General features: G+C 46.7%; 1 protein-coding gene across 2 annotated transcripts in view; it reads right to left on the minus strand.

Annotated features, from left to right (window-relative positions):
* Positions 1 to 6073: 6073 nt before the first annotated feature.
* Positions 6074 to 17066, minus strand: part of LOC139762293 (carboxylic ester hydrolase-like) — a 74606-nt gene continuing 63613 nt past the window's right edge. For both annotated transcript variants that reach the window (XM_071686878.1, XM_071686880.1), the window contains 2 exons: positions 13383 to 13497; positions 6074 to 7233 (listed from right to left, as the gene is read on the minus strand). In XM_071686878.1, coding sequence (XP_071542979.1) covers positions 7069 to 7233; positions 13383 to 13497 — 280 coding nt within the window. In that variant the 3' untranslated portion in view covers positions 6074 to 7068. The remainder of the gene's footprint in view (positions 7234 to 13382; positions 13498 to 17066) is intronic.

Below are 17066 nucleotides of genomic sequence, written 5' to 3' on the forward strand. Positions count from 1 at the left end.
TTTATATATATATATATATATATATATATATATATATATATTCTTTTCTTTCTTTCTTTTAAACTATTCGCTATTTCCCGCGTCAGCGAGGTAGCGTTAAGAACAGAGGACTGGGCCTTTTTTGGAATATCCTTACCTGGCCCCCTCTGTTCCTTCTTTTGGAAAATTAAAAAAAAACGAGAGGAGAGGATTTCCAGCCCCCCGCTCCCTCCCCTTTTAGTCGCCTTCTACGACACGCAGGGAATACGTGGGAAGTATTCTTAATCCCCTATCCCCGGGGATATATATATATATATATACATATATATATATATATATATATATATGTATATATATATATATATATATATATATATATATATATATATATATATATATATATATATATTTTTTTTTTTTTATACTTTGTCGCTGTCTCCCGCGTTTGCGAGGTAGCGCAAGGAAACAGACGAAAGAAATGGCCCAACCCACCCCCATACACATGTATATACATACGTCCACACACGCAAATATACATACCTACACAGCTTTCCATGGTTTACCCCAGACGCTTTACATGCCTTGATTCAATCCACTGACAGCACGTCAACCCCGGTATACCACATCGCTCCAATTCACTCTATTCCTTGCCCTCCTTTCACCCTCCTGCATGTTCAGGCCCCGATCACACAAAATCTTTTTCACTCCATCTTTCCACCTCCAATTTGGTCTCCCTCTTCTCCTCGTTCCCTCCACCTCCGACACATATATCCACTTGGTCAATCTTTCCTCACTCATCCTCTCCATGTGCCCAAACCACTTCAAAACACCCTCTTCTGCTCTCTCAACCACGTTCTTTTTATTTCCACACATCTCTCTTATCCTTGCGTTACTCAGTCGATCAAACCACCTCACACCACACATTGTCCTCAAACATCTCATTTCCAGCACATCCATCCTCCTGCGCACAACTCTATCCATAGCCCACGCCTCGCAACCATACAACATTGTTGGAGCCACTACTCCTTCAAACATACCCATTTCTGCTTTCCGAGATAATGTTCTCGACTTCCACCCATTCTTCCAGGCCCCCAGAATTTTCGCCCCCTCCCCCACCCTATGATCCACTTCCGCTTCCATGGTTCCATCCGCTGCCAGATCCACTCCCAGATATCTAAAACACTTCACTTCCTCCAGTTTTTCTCCATTCAAACTCACCTCCCAATTGACTTGACCCTCAACCCTACTGTACCTAATAACCTTGCTCTTATTCACATTCACTCTTAACTTTCTTCTTCCACACACTTTACCAAACTCAGTCACCAGCTTCTGCAGTTTCTTACATGAATCAGCCACCAGCGCTGTATCATCAGCGAACAACAACTGACTCACTTCCCAAGCTCTCTCATCCCCAACAGACTTCATACTTGCCCCTCTTTCCAAAACTCTTGCATTTACCTCCCTAACAACCCCATCCATAAACAAATTAAACAACCATGGAGACATCACACACCCCTGCCGCAAACCTACATTCACTGAGAACCAATCACTTTCCTCTCTTCCTACACGTACACATGCCTTACATCCTCGATAAAAACTTTTCACTGCTTCTAACAACTTTCCTCCCACACCATATATTCTTAATACCTTCCACAGAGCATCTCTATCATATGCCTTCTCCAGATCCATAAATGCTACATACAAATCCATTTGCTTTTCTAAGTATTTCTCACATACATTCTTCAAAGCAAACACCTGATCCACACATCCTCTACCACTTCTGAAACCACACTGCTCTTCCCCAATCTCATGCTCTGTACATGCCTTCACCCTCTCAATCAATACCCTCCCATATAATTTACCAGGAATACTCAACAAACTTATACCTCTGTAATTTGAGCACTCACTCTTATCCCCTTTGCCTTTGTACAATGGCACTATGCACGCATTCCGCCAATCCTCAGGCCCCTCACCATGAGTCATACATACATTAAATAACCTTACCAACCAGTCAACAATATAGTTACCCCCTTTTTTAATAAATTCCACTGCAATACCATCCAAACCTGCTGCCTTGCCGGCTTTCATCTTCCGCAAAGCTTTCACTACCTCTTCTCTGTTTACCAAATCATTTTCCCTAACCCTCTCACTTTGCACACCACCTCGACCAAAACACCCTATATCTGCCACTCTATCATCAAACACATTCAACAAACCTTCAAAATACTCACTCCATCTCGTTCTCACATCACCACTACTTGTTATCACCTCCCCATTTGCGCCCATCACTGAAGCTCCCATTTGCTCCCTTGTCTTACGCACTTTATTTACCTCCTTCCAGAACATCTTTTTATTCTCCCTAAAATTTAATGATACTCTCTCACCCCAACTCTCATTTGCCCTTTTTTTCACCTCTTGAACCTTTCTCTTGACCTCCTGTCTCTTTCTTTTATACATCTCCGACTCAATTGCATTTTTTCCCTGCAAAAATCGTCCAAATGCCTCTCTCTTCTCTTTCACTAATACTCTAACTTCTTCATCCCACCACTCACTACCCTTTCTAATCAACCCACCTCCCACTCTTCTCATGCCACAAGCATCTTTTGCGCAATCCATCACTGATTCCCTAAATACATCCCATTCCTCCCCCACTCCCCTTACTTCCATTGTTCTCACCTTTTTCCATTCTGTACTCAGTCTCTCCTGGTACTTCCTCACACAGGTCTCCTTCTCAAGCTCACTTACTCTCACCACCCTCTTCACCCCAATATTCACTCTTCTTTTCTGAAAACCCATACAAATCTTCACCTTAGCCTCCACAAGATAATGATCAGACATCCCTCCAGTTGCACCTCTCAGCACATTAACATCCAAAAGTCTCTCTTTCGCACGCCTGTCAATTAACACGTAATCCAATAACGCTCTCTGGCCATCTCTCCTACTTACATAAGTATACTTATGTATATCTCGCTTTTTAAACCAGGTATTCCCAATCATCAGTCCTCTTTCAGCACATAAATCTACAAGCTCTTCACCATTTCCATTTACAACACTGAACACCCCATTTATACCAATTATTCCCTCAACTGCCACATTACTCACCTTTGCATTCAAATCACCCATCACTATAACCCGGTCTCGTGCATCAAAACTACTAACACACTCATTCAGCTTCTCCCAAAACACTTGCCTCTCTTGATCTTTCTTCTCATGCCCAGGTGCATATGCACCAATAATCACCCACCTCTCTCCATCAACTTTCAGTTTTACCAATATTAATCGAGAATTTACTTTCTTACACTCTATCACATACTCCCACAACTCCTGTTTCAGGAGTATTGCTACTCCTTCCCTTGCTCTTGTCCTCTCACTAACCCCTGACTTTACTCCCCGGACATTCCCAAACCACTCTTCCCCTTTACCCTTGAGCTTCGTTTCACTCAGAGCCAAAACATCCAGGTTCCTTTCCTCAAACATACTACCTATCTCTCCTTTTTTCACATCTTGGTTACATCCACACACATTTAGGCACCCCACTCTGAGCCTTCGACGAGGATGAGCACTCCCCGCGTGACTCCTTCTTCTGTTTCCCATTTTAGAAAGTTAATACAAGGAGGGGAGGATTTCTGGCCCCCCGCTCCCGATATATATATATATATATATATATATATATATATATATATATATATATATATATATATATATATATATATATATATATATATTTTTTTTTTTTTTTTTTTTTTTTTATACTTTGTCGCTGTCTCCCGCGTTTGCGAGGTAGCGCAAGGAAACAGACGAAAGAAATGGCCCAACCCCCCCCATACACATGTACATACACACGTCCACACACGCAAATATACATACCTACACAGCTTTCCATGGTTTACCCCGGACGCTTCACATGCCTTGATTCAATCCACCGACAGCACGTCAACCCCTGTATACCACATCGCTCCAATTCACTCTATTCCTTGCCCTCCTTTCACCCTCCTGCATGTCCAGGCCCCGATCACACAAAATCCTTTTCACTCCATCTTTCCACCTCCAATTTGGTCTCCCTCTTCTCCTCGTTCCCTCCACCTCCGACACATATATCCTCTTGGTCAATCTTTCCTCACTCATTCTCTCCATGTGCCCAAACCATTTCAAAACACCCTCTTCTGCTCTCTCAACCACGCTCTTTTTATTTCCACACATCTCTCTTACCCTTACGTTACTTACTCGATCAAACCACCTCACACCACACATTGTCCTCAAACATCTCATTTCCAGCACATCCATCCTCCTGCGCACAACTCTATCCATAGCCCACGCCTCGAAACCATACAACATTGTTGGAACTACTATTCCTTCAAACATACCCATTTTTGCTTTCCGGGATAATGTTCTCGACTTCCACACATTTTTCAAGGCTCCCAAAATTTTCGCCCCCTCCCCCACCCTATGATCCACTTCCGCTTCCATGGTTCCATCCGCTGACAGATCCACTCCCAGATATCTAAAACACTTCACTTCCTCCAGTTTTTCTCCATTCAAACTCACCTCCCAATTGACTTGACCCTCAACCCTACTGTACCTAATAACCTTGCTCTTATTCACATTTACTCTTAACTTTCTTCTTCCACACACTTTACCAAACTCCGTCACCAGCTTCTGCAGTTTCTCACATGAATCCGCCACCAGCGCTGTATCATCAGCGAACAACAACTGACTCACTTCCCAAGCTCTCTCATCCCCAACAGACTTCATACTTGCCCCTCTTTCCAAGACTCTTGCATTTACCTCCCTAACAACCCCATCCATAAACAAATTAAACAACCATGGAGACATCACACACCCCTGCCGCAAACCTACATTCACTGAGAACCAATCACTTTCCTCTCTTCCTACACGTACACATGCCTTACATCCTCGATAAAAACTTTTCACTGCTTCTAACAACTTGCCTCCCACACCATATATTCTTAATACCTTCCACAGAGCATCTCTATCAACTCTATCATATGCCTTCTCCAGATCCATAAATGCTACATACAAATCCATTTGCTTTTCTAAGTATTTCTCGCATACATTCTTCAAAGCAAACACCTGATCCACACATCCTCTACCACTTCTGAAACCACACTGCTCTTCCCCAATCTGATGCTCTGTACATGCCTTCACCCTCTCAATCAATACTCTCCCATATAATTTACCAGGAATACTCAACAAACTTATACCTCTGTAATTTGAGCACTCACTCTTATCCCCTTTGCCTTTGTACAATGGCACTATGCACGCATTCCGCCAATCCTCAGGCACCTCACCATGAGTCATACATACATTAAATAACCTTACCAACCAGTCAACAATACAGTCACCCCCTTTTTTAATAAATTCCACTGCAATACCATCCAAACCTGCTGCCTTGCCGGCTTTCATCTTCCGCAAAGCTTTTACTACCTCCTCTCTGTTTACCAAATCATTTTCCCTAACCCTCTCACTTTGCACACCACCTCGACCCAAACACCCTATATCTGCCACTCTGTCATCAGACACTTTCAACAAACCTTCAAAATACTCATTCCATCTCCTTCTCACATCACCACTACTTGTTATCACCTCCCCATTTACGCCCTTCACTGAAGTTCCCATTTGCTCCCTTGTCTTACGCACCCTATATATATATATATATATATATATATATATATATATATATATATATATATATATATATATATATATATATATATATATATATATAAATATATATATATATATATATATATATATATATATATATATATATATATATATATATATATATATATATATATATATATATATATATATATATATATATATATATAAATATATATATATATATATATAAATATATATATATATATATATATATATATATATATATATATATATATATATATATATATAAATATATATATATATATATATATATATATATATATATATATATATATATATATATATATATATATATATATATATATATATATATATTGGAAAATATCACAAATAAGCATGTGATCAACTAAATTCCTTTCTTATCCATAAGGAAATGAAACCCGATAAGTTACCAAGTGCACTTTCGTTTAATGATCAGATCATCAGGGGAGTTACAAGAAAGAAATCTAAGTCAGTTGTTGTTCACCGAAGAGAGTTAGGACGCCATTTGGTAAAGAAGTGGCTACCCGAATGGAGATTGGGTGCGTTCAAGTGTGGCGTATCATAAAATTGCTTTGTGTGGACAAGATAGGGAACTGTTTACAAATTTTATCAACAATAAAGCTATCCAATTTGTATAGACATTCACACATATTAATGTTATAATTCTTTTTGTATCTACTAATCGGAGATTCAATTATATTTCTCGTTGTGCAAGAACTAAAGTCAATTGTTGAGATGGCATTACTCCAGTCAATACAATGATCATAGTTTCTAACATGATTAAACAATGAATTTTATTCTTGTCCTGTTCTTATACTATGTTTAGGTTGCGTTAAAGACAGAAAGATCTTTACTAGTCTGCCTAACATAAAACCTATCACAGTTTTTACATGGTACTCTATACTCACATCCTGCAGAACTGTCTGGTAAGTTCCTGATTGAGATATTCTTTGTAAGTATTGTTGTTACTGAAAGCAACATTTACACTAAAGGATTCAAGCAACATGAGATGCAAAAAGAACTCTATAGAAAATTTCTTTGCCAACTTAAGAGATTTATCAATGAAAGATCTACGGTACTTTAACTTGGATCCAATAAAATATATTTTCATTAAACACTGGACTGCATTCACATACGGAATGCCCTAAGGAACATAGACAGGAATGATGGTAATTTAACTGTCATGTTGAGATCAGTAATAATGATATATGAACATACATTAGTAGATTATCTGTGTATGCTAAACTTAAACATGTTTCCATCGCTATGAATCAGGAAATCTAAAAATGATAACAAGCCATTATTTTCAATGGTATGTGAGAGTAATGACTTAAGTCAAGTCTCCCATAGTCTCCAGAGGACAATTCTTATCCTCCAGCATAACATGAAATGATTCTGAGTCTATGGCCGAAATATAATGGGCTTCTGCTCTTGTGTTTGGTACTGTGGGCTGTGGTCTGTCCCACCACAGGGGCCTTCCGCTGGGCAGCTCTTGTTCTGCACGAAGCGTTCCGGATGTAGCAACATGTTCTTCTTGGTCGGCATGTTCCTCCAAAACTCCAGCATCTGGGGACGTGTACGAATGTAAATGTAAACGTGCAACACTGAGATGATTTCGAATTTTCTATAAGTTTAAGAGTGTTTTGGCTTTTAGAGTACGTTATCAAGGGTTTAGAGTGTGCTAGAAAGGCTCCTACTAAATCAGTGAACTGAACCAATACCTGAGGCTAACAATGACCTCCTCACCAACGTCATAGGTCAATACTGACCCTCGCACTGAGGTCATTCCTAACAGCAGCAGAGAAAACGATTGACCCTTGACCCGCCGGCCTTCAGGGGATACAAGTAACAAATTACAAACATGAGTAAATACAACATACGTTACCTGGTATGTCTGATAACGGGACCCACCAAGACCCAGGCAGAGGCCCACCAACACCCAGGTTCAGGGCCCACCAACACCCTGGCTTAAGGACAACAAACACCCATGCCCTGGCCTTACCAACACACAGGCTCAGGGCCCACCAACATCCAGGCTTAGAACCCACCAACACCCAGGTTCAGGACCCACGAACACCCACGTTCAGGACCCACCAACACCCAGGTTCAGGACCCACCAAGACACAGGCTCAGGACCCACCAACACCCAGGTTCAGGACCCACCAACACCCAGGTTCAGGACCCACCAACACCCAGGTTCAGGACCCACCAACACCTAGGCTCAGGACCCACCAACACTCAGGTTCAGGACCCACCAACACTCAGGTTCAGGACCCACCAACACCCAGGTTCAGGACCCACCAACACCCAGGTTCAGGACCCACCAAGACACAGGCTCAGGACCCACCAACACCCAGGTTCAGGACCCACCAACACCTAGGCTCAGGACCCACCAACACTCAGGTTCAGGACCCACCAACACCCAGGTTCAGGACCCACCAACACCCAGGTTCAGGACCCACCAACACCCAGGTTCAGGACCCACCAAGACACAGGCTCAGGACCCACTAACACCCAGGTTCAGGACCCACCAACACCTAGGCTCAGGACCCACCAACACTCAGGTTCAGGACCCACTAACACCCAGGTTCAGGACCCACCAACACCTAGGCTCAGGACCCACCAACACTCAGGTTCAGGACCCACCAACACCCAGGTTCAGGACCCACCAACACCCAGGTTCAGGACCCACCAAGACACAGGCTCAGGACCCACCAACACTCAAGTTCAGGACCCACCAACACCCAGGTTCAGGACCCACCAAGACACAGGCTCAGGACCCACTAACACCCAGGTTGACGATCCACTAACACCAAGGTTGAGGACCCACTACCACTCAGGTTTGGGACACAACAACACTTAGGTTAAGGACCCACCAACACTTAGGCTCAGGACCCACCAACACCTAGCTTCAGGACCCATCAAAACCCAATTTGAGGACCCATCAACACCCACGTTCAGGACCACACAAGACAGGCTCAGGACCCACTAACACCCAGACTCAGGACTCACTAACACAGGTTCAGGACCCACCAACATCCAGGCTCGGGAACCACCAACACTCAAGTTCAGGACCCACCAACACTCAGGTTCAGAACCCACTAACACACAGGTTCAGGACCCACCAACACTCAGGTTCAGGACCCACCAACACCTAGGCTCAGGACCCACCAACACTCAGGTTCAGGACCCACCAACACCTAGGCTCAGGACCCACCAACACTCAGGTTCAGGACCCACCAACACCTAGGCTCAGGACCCACCAACACTCAGGTTCAGGACCCACCAACACCTAGGCTCAGGACCCACCAACACTCAGGTTCAGGACCCACCAACACCTAGGCTCATGACCCACCAACACTCAGGTTCAGGACCCACTAACACACAGGTTCAGGACCCACCAACACTCAGGTTCAGGACCCACCAACACCTAGGCTCAGGACCCACCAACACTCAGGTTCAGGACCCACCAACACCCAGGTTCAGGACCCACCAACATCCAGGCTCGGGAACCACCAACACCCAGGTTCAGGACCCACCAACACCTAGGCTCAGGACCCACCAACACTCAGGTTCAGGACCCACCAACACCCAGGTTCAGGACCCACCAACATCCAGGCTCGGGAACCACCAACACCCAGGTTCAGGACCCACCAACACCTAGGCTCAGGACCCACCAACACTCAGGTTCAGGACCCACCAACACCTAGGCTCAGGACCCACCAACACTCAGGTTAAGGACCCACCAACACCTAGGCTCAGGACCCACCAACACTCAGGTTCAGGACCCACCAACACCTAGGCTCAGGACCCACCAACACTCAGGTTCAGGACCCACCAACACTCAGGTTCAGGACCCACCAACACCCAGGTTCAGGACCCACCAACACCCAGGTTCAGGACCCACCAACACCCAGGTTCAGGACCCACCAACATCCAGGCTCGGGAACCACCAACACCCAGGTTCAGGACCCACCAACACCTAGGCTCAGGACCCACCAACACTCAGGTTCAGGACCCACCAACACCTAGGCTCAGGACCCACCAACACTCAGGTTCAGGACCCACCAACACCCAGGTTCAGGACCCACCAACACCCAGGTTCAGGACCCACCAACACCCAGGTTCAGGACCCACCAAGACACAGGTTCAGGACCCACCAACACCCAGGTTCAGGACACACCAACACCCAGGTTCAGGACCCACCAAGACACAGGCTCAGGACCCACCAACACCCAGGTTCAGGACCCACCAACACTCAGGTTCAGGACCCACCAACACCTAGGCTCAGGACCCACCAACACTCAGGTTCAGGACCCACCAACACCTAGGCTCAGGACCCACCAACACTCAGGTTCAGGACCCACCAACACCTAGGCTCAGGACCCACCAACACTCAGGTTCAGGACTCACCAACACCTAGGCTCAGGACCCACCAACACTCAGGTTCAGGACCCACCAACACCTAGGCTCAGGACCCACCAACACTCAGGTTCAGGACCCACCAACACCTAGGCTCAGGACCCACCAACACTCAGGTTCAGGACCCACCAACACCTAGGCTCAGGACCCACCAACACTCAGGTTCAGGACCCACCAACACCTAGGCTCAGGACCCACCAACACTCAGGTTCAGGACCCACCAACACCTAGGCTCAGGACCCACCAACACTCAGGTTCAGGACCCACTAACACACAGGTTCAGGACCCACCAACACCTAGGCTCAGGACCCACCAACACTCAGGTTCAGGACCCACCACCACCCAGGTTCAGGACCCACCAACATCCAGGCTCGGGAACCACCAACACCCAGGTTCAGGACCCACCAACACCTAGGCTCAGGACCCACCAACACTCAGGTTCAGGACCCACCAACACCTAGGCTCAGGACCCACCAACACTCAGGTTCAGGACCCACCAACACCTAGGCTCAGGACCCACCAACACTCAGGTTCAGGACCCACCAACACCTAGGCTCAGGACCCACCAACACTCAGGTTCAGGACCCACCAACACTCAGGTTCAGGACCCACCAACACCCAGGTTCAGGACCCACCAACACCCAGGTTCAGGACCCACCAACACCCAGGTTCAGGACCCACCAACATCCAGGCTCGGGAACCACCAACACCCAGGTTCAGGACCCACCAACACCTAGGCTCAGGACCCACCAACACTCAGGTTCAGGACCCACCAACACCTAGGCTCAGGACCCACCAACACTCAGGTTCAGGACCCACCAACACCCAGGTTCAGGACCCACCAACACCCAGGTTCAGGACCCACCAACACCCAGGTTCAGGACCCACCAACACACAGGTTCAGGACACCACCAAACCCAGGTTCAGGACACACCAACACCCAGGTTCAGGACCCACCAAGACACAGGCTCAGGACCCACCAACACCCAGGTTCAGGACCCACCAACACTCAGGTTCAGGACCCACCAACACCTAGGCTCAGGACCCACCAACACTCAGGTTCAGGACCCACCAACACCTAGGCTCAGGGACCCACCAACACTCAGGTTCAGGACCCACCAACACCTAGGCTCAGGACCCACCAACACTTAGGTTCAGGACCCACCAACACCTAGGCTCAGGACCCACCAACACTCAGGTTCAGGCCCACCAACACCTAGGCTCAGGACCCACCAACACTCAGGTTCAGGACCCACCAACACACAGGCTCAGGACCCACCAACACTAGGCTCAGGAACCCACTAACCCACAGGTCAGGACCCACCAACACTCAGGATCAGGATCCCACCTAACACATAGGCTCAGACCCACAAACACTCAGGTTCACGGACCCCACTCAACACACAGGTCCGGACCCACCAACACCTAGGCCTCAGGACCCACCAACACTCAGGTTCAGGACCCACCAACACCTAGGCTCAGGAACCCACCAACACTCAGGTTCAGGAACCCACCAACCCCGAGCTCAGGACCCAACCAACAATCAGGTTCAGGACCCACCAACACCTAGCTCAGGAGCCCACCAACACCAGGTTCAGGACCCACCAACACCTAGGCTCATGGACCCACCAACACTCAGGTTCAGGACCCACCAACACCTAGGATCAGGACCCACCAACCACTCAGGTTCAGGAACCCTCCAACACCTAGGCTCAGGACCCACCAACACTCAGGTTCAGGACCCACCAACACATAGACAACTAAACCAGGACTCAGGACCCACCAACACTCAGGTTCAGGACCCACCAACACCTAGGCTCAGGACCCACCAACACTCAGGTTCAGGACCCACCAACACCTAGGCTCAGGACCCACCAACAATCAGGTTCAGGACCCACCAACACCTAGGCTCAGGACCCACCAACACTCAGGTTCAGGACCCACCAACACCTAGGCTCAGGACCCACCAACACTCAGGTTCAGGACCCACCAACACTCAGGTTCAGGACCCACCAACACCCAGGTTCAGGACCACCAACATCCAGGTTCAGGACCACCAACATCCAGGCTCGGGAACCACCAACACTCAAGTTCAGAACCCTCCAACACCTAGGCTCAGGACCCACCAACACTCAGGTTCAGGACCCACCAACACCTAGGCTCAGGACCCACCAACACTCAGGTTCAGGACCCACCAACACCTAGGCTCAGGACCCACCAACACTCAGGTTCAGGACCCACCAACACCTAGGGTCAGGACCCATCAACACCAAGGTTCAGTACCCACCAACACCCAGGCTCAGGACCCGCCAACACCCAGGTTCAGGACCCATTAACACCAAGGCTCGAGAACCTCCAACGCTCTGGTTCAGGACCCACCAACACCCAGGCTTAGGACCCACCAAAACCACCCAGGTTCAGAACACGCCACCACCTGGCTCAGGACCCACCGACACTCAGGCTAAGAGCCCACCGCTACCCAGGCTCAGGACCCACTAACACCCAGGTTCAGGACTCACTAACACACAGGTTCAGAACCCACCAACACCCAGGTTCAGGACCCACCACCTAGGCTCATTACCCACCAACACACAGGCTTATTGTCTACAAACACCGGGGCTCAGGGCCCACCAACACACAGGTTCAGGACCCACGAACCCCTCGTTGACGACCCACCAACACCCAGGTTGACGACCCACCTACACTCAGGTTGAGAGCCCACCACCACAGACTCAGGACCCACCAACACCCAGGTTTAGAACCCACCAACACCCACGTTCACAACCCACCGACACACAGGCTCAGGACCTACCAACGCCAAGGTTGAGGACCCACCATTACCCAGACTGAGGACCCATCAACACCCAGGTTCAGAACCCACCAACACACAGGTTGAAGACCCACCAACATCCAAGTTCAGGTCCCATCAGCACCCAGGTTGAGGACCCTACCAACACACAGGTTCAGGACCCACCAACACACAGGTTGAGAACCCACCAACACCCAGGTTCAGGACCCACCAACACACAGGTTGAGAACCCACCAACACACAGGTTCAGGACCCACCAACATACAGGTTGAGAACCCACCAACATACAGGTTCAGGACCCACCAACACCCAGGTTCAGGACCCACCAACACCCAGGTGCAGGACCCACCAACACCCAGGTTCAGGATCCACCAACACTAGGTTCAGGACCCACCAACACCCAGGTTCAGGATCCACCAACACTCAGGTTTAGGACCCACCAACACCCAGGTTCAGGACCCACCAACACCCAGGATATACTCACATTTTCCGAAGAGTCTCTCTTCATGACGGGGGAGGTGTTAAGGGCCAGGTACCACTGATTGGTCTCGGATGCCGGACACCACCTGAAGCCCAGCGACCCGTCGGGTGTCGGGTTTCTGCAAGAGATCGAATTATTGCTTATTTCAAGGTCAAAATCTGGTCCATACCCAAGGAAAGAACATTCGTTACGATGGTCCTGGATCATAGGTTTATAATACTCGATTCATGTACTCTTCTCCGGATGTTCATATTCTCTTCTCGGAAGATGAAAGCCGGCAAGGCAGAAGGTTTGGATGGTATTGCAGTGGAATTTATTAAAAAAGGGGGTGACTGTATTGTTGACTGGTTGGTAAGGTTATTTAATGTATGTATGACTCATGGTGAGGTGCCTGAGGATTGGCGGAATGCGTGCATAGTGCCATTGTACAAAGGCAAAGGGAATAAGAGTGAGTGCTCAAATTACAGAGATATAAGTTTGTTGAGTATTCCTGGTAAATCATATGGGAGGGTATTGAGTGAGAAGGTGAAGTCATGTACAGAGCATCAGATTGGGGAAGAGCAGTGTGGTTTCAGAAGTGGTAGAGGATGTGTGGATCAGGTGTTTGCTTTGAAGAATGTATGTGAGAAATACTTAGAAAAGCAAATGGATTTGTATGTAGCATTTATGGATGTGGAGAAGGCATATGATAGAGTTGATAGAGATGCTCTGTGAAAGGTATTAAGAGTATATGGTGTGGGAGTCTAGTTGCTAGAAGCAGTGAAAGGTTTTTATCGAGGATTGGTTCTCAGTGAATGTAGGTTTGCGTCAGGGGTGTGTGATGTCTCCATGGTTGTTTATTTGTTTATGGATGGGGTTGTTAGGGAGGTAAATGCAAGAGTTTTGGAAAGAGGGGCAAGTATGCAGTCTGTTGTGGATGAGGGCTTGGGAAGTGAGTTAGTTGTTGTTCGCTGATGATACAGCACTGGTGGCTGATTCGGGTGAGAAACTGCAGAAGCTGGTGAATAAGTTTGGTAAAGTGTGTAAAATAGAAAGCTGAGAGTAAATGTGAATAAGAGCAAGGTTATTAGGTACAGTAGGGTTGAGGGACAAGTCATTTGGGAGGTAAGTTTGAAAGGAGAAAAACTGAAGGAAGTGAAGTGTTTTAGACATCTTTAGACATCATTTAGACATCTGGGAGTGGATTTGGCAGGGAATGGAACAATGGAAGCGGAAATGAGTCATAGGGTGGGGGAGGGGGAGAAAGTTCTGGGAGCGTTGAGGAATGTGTGGAAGTCGAGAACATTATCTCGGAAAGCAAAAATGGGTATGTTTGAAGGAATAGTGGTTCCAACAATGTTATATGGCTGCGAGGCGTGGGTTATAGATAGGGTTGTGTGGAGGAGGGTGGATGTGCTGGAAATGTGATGTTTGAGGACAATATTTGGGGTGAGGTGCTTTGATAGAGTGAGTAATGAAATGGTAAGAGATGTGTGGTAATAAAAAGAGTGTGGTTGAGAGAGCAGAAGAGGGTGTATAGCAATGGTTTGGTCACATGAAGAGAATGAGTGATGAAAGATTGACAAAGAGGATATGTGTCGGAGGTGGAGGGAACGAGGAGAAGTGGGAGACCAAATTGGAGGTGAAAGGATGGAGTGTAAAAGATTTTGAGCGATCGGGGCCTGAACGTGCAGGAGGGTAAAAGGCGTGCAAGGAGTAGAGTAAATTGGAACGATGTGGTATACCGGGGTCGACGTGTTGTCAATGGATTGAACTAGGACATGTGAAGCGTCTGGGGTAAACCCTGGAAAGTTTTGTGGAGCCTGGATGTGGAAAGGGAGCTGTGGTTTCGGTACATTATACATGACAGCTAGAGACTGAATGTGAACGAATGTGGCCTTTGTTGTCTTTTCCTAGCCCTACTTCGCGCGCGAACGGGGGGTAGGGGGTAGTCATTTCATGTGTGGCGGGGTGGCGACGAGAATGAATAAATAAAGGCAGTAGGTATGAATTATGTACATGTGTATATATGTATATGTCTGTGTATGTATATACATGAGAAGAAAGATCATCAGAGGCAAGAGTTTTGGAAGCAGCTGAGTGAGTGTTAGTAGTTTTGATGCACGAGACCGGGTTATAGTGATGGGTGATTTGAATGCAAAGGTGAGTAATAGGGTAGTTGAGGGAATAATTGGTGTACATGGGGTGTTCAGTGTTGTAAATGGAAATGGTAATGAGCTTGTAGATTTGTGCGCTGAAAAGGGACTGGTGACTAGGAACACCTGGTTTCAGAAGAAAAATATACATAAGTATACGTAAGTAAATAGGAGAGATGGCCAGAGAGCGTTATTGGATTACGTGTTAATTGATAGGCGCGCAAAAGAGAGACTTTTGGATGTTAATGTGTTGAGAGGTGCAACTTGAGGGATGTCTGACCCTTATCTTGTGGAGGCGAAGGTTTTCAGAAAAGAAGAGAAAATGTTGGGGTGAAGAGAATGGTGAAAGTAAGTGGGCTTGGGAAGGAGACGTGTGAGGAAGTACCAAGAGAGACTGAGTACAGAATGGAAAAAGGTGAAAACAAATGGCGTAAGGGGAGTGGGGGAGGACTGGGATGTATCTAAGGAAGCAGTGATGGCTTGTGCAAAAGATGCTTGTGGCATGAGAAGAGTGGAAGGTGGGTAGATAGAAAGGGTAGTGAGTGGTGGGATGAAGAAGTAAGATTATTAGTGAAAGAGAAGAGAGAGGCATTTGGACGGTTTTTGCAGGGAACTAATGTAAATGACTGGGAGATGTATAAAAGAAAGAGGCAGGAGGTCAAGAGAAAGGTGCAGGAGGTGAAAAAGAGGGCAAATGAGAGTTGGGGTAAGAGAGTATCATTAAATTTTAGGGAGAATAAAAAGATGTTCTGGAAGGAGGTAGATAAAGTGCGTAAGACAAGGGAACAAATGGGAACATCAGTGAAGGGGGCTAATGGAGAGGTGATAACACGTAGAGGTGATGTGAGAAGATGGAGTGAGTATTTTTAAGGTTTGTTGAATGTGTTTGATGATAGAGTGGCAGATATAGGGTGTTTTGGTCGAGGTGGTGTGCAAAGTGAGAGGGTTAGGGAGAATGATTTGATAAACAGAGAAGAGGTAGTAAAAGCTTTGCGGAAGATAAAAGCCGGCAAGGCAATGGGTTTGGATGGTATTGCAGTAGAATTTATTGAAAAAGGGGGTGACTGTGTTTTTGACTGGTTGGTAAGGTTATTTAATGTATGCATGACTCATGGTGAGGTGCCTGAGGATTGGATGAATGCATGCATAGTGCCATTGTACATAGGCAAAGGGGATAAAGGTGAGTGCTCAAATTACAGAGATATAAGTTTGTTGAGTATTCCTGGTAAATTATACGGGAGGGTATTGATTGAGAGGACGAAGGCATGTACAGAGCATCAGATTGGGGAAGAGCAGTGTGGTTTCAGAAGTGGTAGAAGATGTGTGGATCAGGTGTTTGCTTTGAAGAATGTATGTGAAAGATATTTAGAAAAACAAATGGATTTGTGTGTAGCATTTATGGATCTGGAGAAGGCACATGATAGAGTTGATAGAGATGCTCTGTGGAAGGTATTAAGAATATATGGTGTGGGAGGCAAGTTGGTAGGAGCAGTCAAAAGTTTTTATCGAGGATGTAAGGCATGTGTGCGAGTGGGAAAAGAGGAAAGTGATT

This window comes from Panulirus ornatus, chromosome 43 (genome assembly GCF_036320965.1).
Source record: "Panulirus ornatus isolate Po-2019 chromosome 43, ASM3632096v1, whole genome shotgun sequence".
Taxonomy (NCBI): Eukaryota; Metazoa; Arthropoda; class Malacostraca; order Decapoda; family Palinuridae; genus Panulirus; species Panulirus ornatus.